At 39.5% G+C, this 7,647-nt stretch overlaps 1 protein-coding gene across 1 annotated transcript; it reads left to right on the top strand.

Moving 5' to 3' along the window:
- The first annotated feature begins 405 nt into the window (after window positions 1-405).
- Window positions 406-5,151, top strand: dlc (deltaC). The gene is made up of 9 exons (XM_048264655.1): window positions 406-670; window positions 773-1,012; window positions 1,122-1,182; window positions 1,320-1,565; window positions 2,039-2,400; window positions 2,510-2,726; window positions 3,105-3,813; window positions 4,001-4,112; window positions 4,220-5,151. Exons 1-9 carry the CDS (start codon window positions 617-619, stop codon window positions 4,223-4,225), a joined length of 2,007 nt encoding a protein of 668 aa, XP_048120612.1. The 5' UTR covers window positions 406-616; the 3' UTR covers window positions 4,226-5,151.
- The last annotated feature ends 2,496 nt before the right edge of the window (window positions 5,152-7,647 follow it).

Here is a 7,647-nt window from a genome sequence, read left to right as displayed (position 1 = left end):
GCAAAAACGAATAAAATGCATTGCATAACTAGCCTATAGTTACAGCAGACCACACTACCCCAGATAGACCCATGGAATATTTTGGAGGTGGTCTGCAAAATACGCAGCCAATATAAGGGCTATCCCACAACACAGAGGGACACTAGCTTACCCGGCGTGGGCCTATATTGCAATATAGTTTATTTTATTTTATTGTATGTATTTTATTAAACAAAACATCCATAGTATCAAATTTAGGCTATTTGTGTTAACTGTTTTAATGTAGGCTACCAGGGTAGACGAAATGACACCCAGGATGAGGGTCGCTCTCTAACGATTTGCATATCTGGCCCGCCCCCGTGTGCGAGTATTTAGCCTACTGCCACCGCGTTAGACTTCAGTTCAAAGTACAGAAGATAACTGGAACTGGTCTCTGGGCTAGCCTACCTTGTTTCGTTTAACTGTCCTTGCAGTTTAGTTGTAGGCTACAGTTTTTCTTTCTGTTGATCGGCTATAATAAATCCACCCACACCTTTCTGCTGGGTTTTTTTGTTTGTTTGTGGTAAGCCTATAGGCCTAAGTCTAATTTAGTCATAGTCTGTCTCCGTTGCTTAGCAGGGATATTGAACCCATAGATATGGCTTACACGTTTTTATTAGCATGCTTTTTGTCATTTTTATCAACACAACTGGTAAGTTTGGCTATGACTCCGTTAAACATAAGCATGTGTGTACATTTAGCCTACAAAAAAGTTTTGACTGTGGGTTAATATCGTCTTATTTTATCATTGCAGGTAGAATCATCTGGCGTGTTTGAGCTGAAAGTTCATTCTTTCTCCACCACTGATAAGGTCTGCAAACGGTCCAGAGAATGTCTAGTTTTTTTCCGAGTGTGCTTGAAACACTCTCAAGATGTGATTTTGCCCGAACCCCCGTGTACCTACGGCACTGGTGTCACGGACGTTTTTCGCGCTGACGATGATTCTATCTCCAGGAGCTCACCAGTAAAAATACCATTTCATTTCAAATGGCCGGTAAGTAGGCTACCTTTTTGTGATCATGGCAGTAGGCTATGCCAAATCTGGAGCTTTAAATGTCTGTTCATCAGAAACAATGTGAACTTAATTCATTTTCCTTCAACAGGGAACATTTTCGCTCATCGTGGAGGCTTGGAACGCAGAGTCATCTGCTGACCACTCCTTAGGTGAGTAGCCTACCTTATTATTTCCTACATATGATGGCACTTGTGTTATTAGGCCTATTGCGGTTTTGTTTGTTTTAATTGGCTGTTTTAATGTCCTTTTATCATTGCGTATTTAACCTGTTTTTGTTATCCTACAGAAAACCAGAACAACCTGATTAGTCGATTGGCCACTCGAAGAAGACTAACAATCGGTGAAGAATCGTCACAGGATGTGCAAAGTGAATTGCGCTTTTCCTACCACGTTGTTTGCGATGAAAACTATCATGGAGAGAGTTGCTCGGAATTCTGCCGTCCCCGCGATGATTCCTTCGGACATTATACCTGTGATGCAACTGGCAACAGAGTTTGCTTTACTGGATGGAAAGGCGAATACTGCTCAGAACGTAAGTAATATGTCTGTCACATTGTCTATTTAGCCTATTGTTTAGAGACATAAGAGTGATATCTATATCTATAGATCTATAGCATAGACTACTTGCAAAAGTATTTGCCATTCAATCCCGCGTCCATAACTTATCTATTAACACTTTGGTTAGGTCGTTGCTTAAATTTGGATCTGGGACCAGAGTCACCAGTCTATTTATTTCATGTAATCCAATATTCGCCATAGAAGCTCAGTGTGAGATCCTTTTGTTTGCATCAATGATAGAAACGAGGAGTCTGATATAATAGGGACTTTTATTTGACCATAAAATGCTTTAAATGGAAAATATAGCATGTTTTTTTGTGAGCACCCTGCCTTGTTGTTTTCATAGGCTACTTAACAAATAGGCTACTTGGTTTGCCAGAGTCCTGCAAATAGTTGCTATTTTGTTACATGAATCAATCTAATTTCTCTTCTCTTCTTTCTCACCAGCAATCTGCTCATCTGGATGTAGTGAGACTCATGGGTACTGTGATCAGCCTGGTGAATGTAAATGCCGCCTTGGCTGGGAGGGTCCCTCCTGTGATGACTGCATTCTTTACCCAAGCTGCGTGCATGGCACCTGCAGCCAGCCATGGCAGTGCAACTGCAAGGAGGGCTGGGGGGGCCTGCTGTGTGATCAGGACCTTAACTTCTGCACAAACCATAAGCCCTGCATGAACGGAGCAACCTGCACCAACACAGGCCAGGGCAGCTACACATGTACATGCCAGAAAGGCTTCAGTGGTGAAAGGTGTGAGACGGAGATCAACGAGTGTGACCGCAATCCATGCAAGAATGGAGGCAGCTGTAATGTACGTTGACAAACAACCTTTGCCCCAAATAATGAATTGTTTCCAAGAGCTTTGTTGATCTCTGTACGCCTACACATGAAACTCACCAAAAATCCTTGTTTCCTTTCAGGACATGGTTAATGACTACTCATGCAGTTGCCCTCAAGGTTTCTACGGGAAGAACTGTGAGGTGAGCGCCATGAAGTGTGCAGATGGCCCATGTTTCAATGGTGGGACATGCACAGAGAAGAGCAGTGGAGGCTACAGCTGTGCCTGCCCTGTTGGCTACACAGGATCCAACTGTGAGAAGAAAATGGACCGCTGCAGCAGTGAGCCCTGTGCTAATGGTATGCAACAGATGGTTTCTTCCTCTACTTTAGTTCATGGAAGAAAAACTTTGTTTGTTATGAGTCTGTCAGGGCAGTTTTGAAAACCTTATCTGGCATCACAAGGTACTGTCTGGCAGTCACCACATTCTCTGCTCTTTTTTTTCTTGGTCATCCGCGGCAGAGAAAGTTGTTCTAACATGATTTGACTGCTGGCTGTCTGCATGTGTGTCTCTGATATAAAGGCAGAGATAGTGAAGCTGCCCACACTGGTCTTGCATGAATGCATCATTATGCCTCCCATGGGATCTCATTACTGAGTGTGCTGAGTTTAGCTGACTTTTGGCTCATTTTCACTAACTCTGTTCCATTTGTCCCTTTCCTCTTTTTCTCCCATAGGCGGTCAATGTCTCGACCTTGGGCACAGTGTGAAATGTAGATGTAGTCCTGGCTTCAGAGGTGCCCACTGTGAGATAAACATTGATGAATGTGCCAGGAACCCCTGCCGTCATGCTGGTACCTGTGTTGATGGCATTAATGACTACACATGTACATGTCCACTTGGATACACCGGCAAGGACTGCCATATCCGTGCAGATGTTTGCTCCCAGAATCCCTGCCAGAATGGTGGCACGTGTTTTACCCACTTTAGTGGGCCAGTTTGTCAGTGTCGACCCAACTTTATGGGATCCCGCTGTGAGTTTTCAAAGCCTACCAAGGAGCCCCCCATTACGGCGGGAGGAGCCCTCCCAGCTGCCCTGGCCTTGTCCTTCACCCTAGGCCTGATCACACTCACGCTTGTGGTGTGTGCAGCGATTATGGTTCTGCGTCAGATGAGGAGGAATCACAAAGCCCTTGCCTCATCAGTACGCAATGACCTGGATGCAGCCAACAACCGCACTTCCCTGAGCCCCAGCAGTGGCTCTTCTGGCTGCTGGGAGAAGGAAGCCTTTCTGATCCCAGGCAGCCAGATTAAGGTGTCCAACAAGAATGTAGCCCTCAGTACTCCTGCATTGGAGGTGCCACAGGACCGAGCACATTACAAGAACAAGTTTGCAGACAGCAACCTAACCAAGGACAATGAACTCACCAAGAACAACTTGGACATGTAAGTATTGTGTCATTTATCATCTTAACTGCTTTACAAATGTAATCAAGCTTGTAGCCATCAACCACAGTTTGGACTATGCCCAGATTTATGACATTATTGAGATAGTGTTGTTCTCTCTGTGTTGTTTGTCTGGTTATCCTTGCATTTACTTTATAATTAAAAAAAACTTTCATCTCTCTTCTAGAAATAAATCGGAGACCAGCATATTTGTCCCTTCAGTGAGCTTTCCTAAAGAGGGCATATACCATCCAATCTACATTATTTCTCAAATGGAGCAGCACGTTTTAGCAACTGAGGTAAGGATTGCTGTAAATTTCTTTCTTTTCTCAATACAGTACCTGTACTTGTAGAATGTTTTAGGAAACTGAAGGGTTAACAATTCTTCTCTGTCTTTTTATTGTAGGTTTGACAGTATTCAAAATTCTGAAGCACCTCATCTACCCAGGGGACCTACTACAATATGTTTACACTTTTTAAAAGAACAATTGAAGGATAATATGAGAGTATACTATATCTATATATAATATTTAATATTTATTTTTGCTGCTCATTTGTGGTTCATTCCTGATCTGGACAAATTTTCTTTGGTGACAAATCAAGATGACTGCTAAGGACTTTTAAGAATTATTTGCACTATGATTTAAGAGTTGTTTCTATAACCACATAAACTGCTTTGATGGAATGCAACATTTGACCATTTTGACCAAAGAGAACCAAGGATCTATCACAATCAAGATTGGAACTTCTCTGTGAATGCTTAAATTCTCAACCACTCCTTATAATGGACAAGGACAAATGTGGGGCCCAGGCCTTGACCAACAGCTATTCCATAACCAAATGGAAATGGGCTACCATGGATGGGTATCATTTGTGACAATGCATGGAATAAATCAGTCAGACAGTATTGATGACAGAAGAACCTGCCTAATGGATCAGATCAGCTACTGCACTGATCTCTAGAATGGGATTTTCAAACATGGACATGCCTGATCTTGTAATTTACAATGGCCCACTGAAAAGGTACTCCTTGTTGAACATACTTTGATATGGATATATTCAATGTTGACATTTTTTTGCAGTTTTTTCTCAGATAGAAAAACAATTTATTATAAAGCCTTTTTGCACAGCAATTTTAAGTGGATGCTGTTATTTAGTGTTTAGTTAATTCCTACTGTTTCATCACATGAACAGGCAAAATATTTTAAGACCATTTAACTTTGAAAGTAAATTAATGCTTGTTTTACGTAATTTCATGTGCTTTTTAAATTGACAATGCTATTGCACATGTTCCTAAAATATATTTTCATCTATTTAATTTTGTAAATAGTCTGTATTTATGAGGAGAATTTTATTTATATATATATATATATATATATATATATATATATATATATATAAATGTCTGATGACTCGAATAAATCTATCTATATATCTATATCTATAAATTTATATGCATATATTTTTTCATAAATAAACACAAAACTGTCAAATGTTCTATTGTGTTGTTTTTCAACTGAAATGATCATAAAACTGAATCAAGTAGACTGAATTTGGACTCATTGTTTACCATGTTGCCTAAATGAGGAAAATGTTATAGTTTACAGAAATGCAATCCCAATGTACTAGTAGTTAACCGCTAAAACTTTTAATCTAATCTTTTAAACATTTCATCTATTTGTATACTTACACAAATGGGCTAATGAGTGTCTGTCCAATGTACTTTTTGTTAAGAGCCACATGTTGTCTGGTTGGTATTTCTGGAATTGTTGATTGGTGCCTGAGAGGCCAAAGGAAACAGGATGTAGTTGTATACAGTAGGTTAGGGGGGTCTGAGGTTGTTGTTCATTGTTCATATCCTGTTTACCCAATGCTGTTAAACTGTGGCATGCAGGGTTCGCCAATGGTGATAGTACAGGAGAAATCCATGGTAATTTCCCAAAGAATTAACAGAAGTGTCATCAGAGCACCTTGGGACATGAGTTAAGAGATAATGCAGAGTCCTCAGTGTAGCTTACATGAAATATGGGTTACTGAAGAAGTATTTTAGAATAAGTATGTGCATGATTGGTTCTTCAATATATAATTTAGACAATGGTTAAGTTTAGGTAAAGACTGAACTATTACTGAGACTTACTTCTATGAGTCATACACTCCTGAATCAATTGTATTGGTATTTGGTACATGGAATTTTACTGAAAGAACAATGTGTAGGTCACTTGCCATTATAGAGAAGCACTACTTATTTTCTTTAGACATGGCAACTTCAGCAAGTTGATATAGACATAGATATAGAAGATAAAAGTTAGATTAGAAAGATTACCTAGATAAATATGGCACTGTTTCTTACATGTGGCAGTTCATCAGTTTTAAATAAAGTGCATGGTCGAAATAATATGTAGTCAACCTCCACTCAGCATATCGCTATCATTTTTGAGATAATTTACTGTCTCAGGTCTTGTCAGGTCTACATTTGTTAAACTAAAAGCTTCTGCATTTATTAGTGCCTTGTCCACAATTATTGGCAACCCTACAAACTCTTATATTCTAAAATGTAACAGAAGCATTTTTCCATTTATATTCAACTTATTTAAGTTAATCATAGTGTCTGTGAACATACATCAACATTCCATGCCTTTCTTTTTCACTAAGGTATGAAAATAAAGTGACACAGATCCCCTAGTCATTTTTCAACATTGGAAAGACGAGAATACACTAAATCTAAATAAAAAGAAAGTGTGTTGACATTTACCAATCAGGGAATAGCTATAAAAACTAGGTACTTGGTTGAAAATGTCGCCATTTAAAACAATAATTAAAAGGCTAATCAATTGAAAATGTGTTAAACTTGCTTGGAAAAAGACTCATGTTTATCTTGCTCCCACACACAGTGGGGAGGCAAAAAAAATCCATAAGAGCAACTGCTGAAGAGTTACAGAAAAAAGTATCATCTTGGGTCACCAAGTCTCTAAAGAAATCTTCAAAAGTGACCTCAGTGCTAATTGATTATTTAGAGGGCATTCCAGGTAAAAGCCTTTCCTGTTATTTAGTTACAGATGTAAATGGCAGAAGTTACTCAATGCTGCAGTGACATTGTCTGTAATTATTGTTTATTGTCAGATGCAATGAACATTGCGCTCTTTGGCAAGAAACACTCTAAAGTGGGTTTGACATACTTGAATGGCTGAAAATAACCCCATGCCTAATGAAAATTATGGTGGAGGGTCTGTGATATTGTGGGGCTATTTTTATTCCAAAGGCCCAAGGAACTTTTTAAAAAGTGCATGGTATGATGAACTCCAAAGAACAACCTTAACGAATGACATCTGTCATTCCATTTAACAGCGCGAAGCGCAGCTTCATTCCATGCATCAGTATTTTGACAGTCAGCAGTGCATTTAAAGGAATCTGCTTGCGAGACCGTATGGAACAGTTATTCCACTAAACCAGTGGTTCTCAACCTTTTTTCAGTGATGTACCCCCTGTGAAATATTTTTTCAGCCAAGTACCCCTTAACCAGCACGAAATACCGCTATGCTTCAACCACGACTCCATCGTTTGAGTTTTGACAGGTGATGGCGGGTGACATGTGACAGGTTGGGTCGAACCATCCTGGTATGGGGGGGACTCTGGGTTTTTAGGATAATGAAATTGAACAGCCTACTGAAATATAAAATTAATTTTATGAACTTATATTTTCCTGAAATATTTATTAAATAATTGTAAAGAAAAGTATTTTTGCATGGATTCTACCTTTTAAATATATGTATATATGTATATTTTAAAATCTCACATACCCCCTGGAGTTCCTCCACGTACCCCCATTTGAGAACC

Source organism: Alosa alosa, chromosome 15 (assembly GCF_017589495.1).
Source record: "Alosa alosa isolate M-15738 ecotype Scorff River chromosome 15, AALO_Geno_1.1, whole genome shotgun sequence".
Classification (NCBI taxonomy): Eukaryota; Metazoa; Chordata; class Actinopteri; order Clupeiformes; family Clupeidae; genus Alosa; species Alosa alosa.
This window is presented reverse-complemented; position numbering and strand designations above follow the sequence as displayed.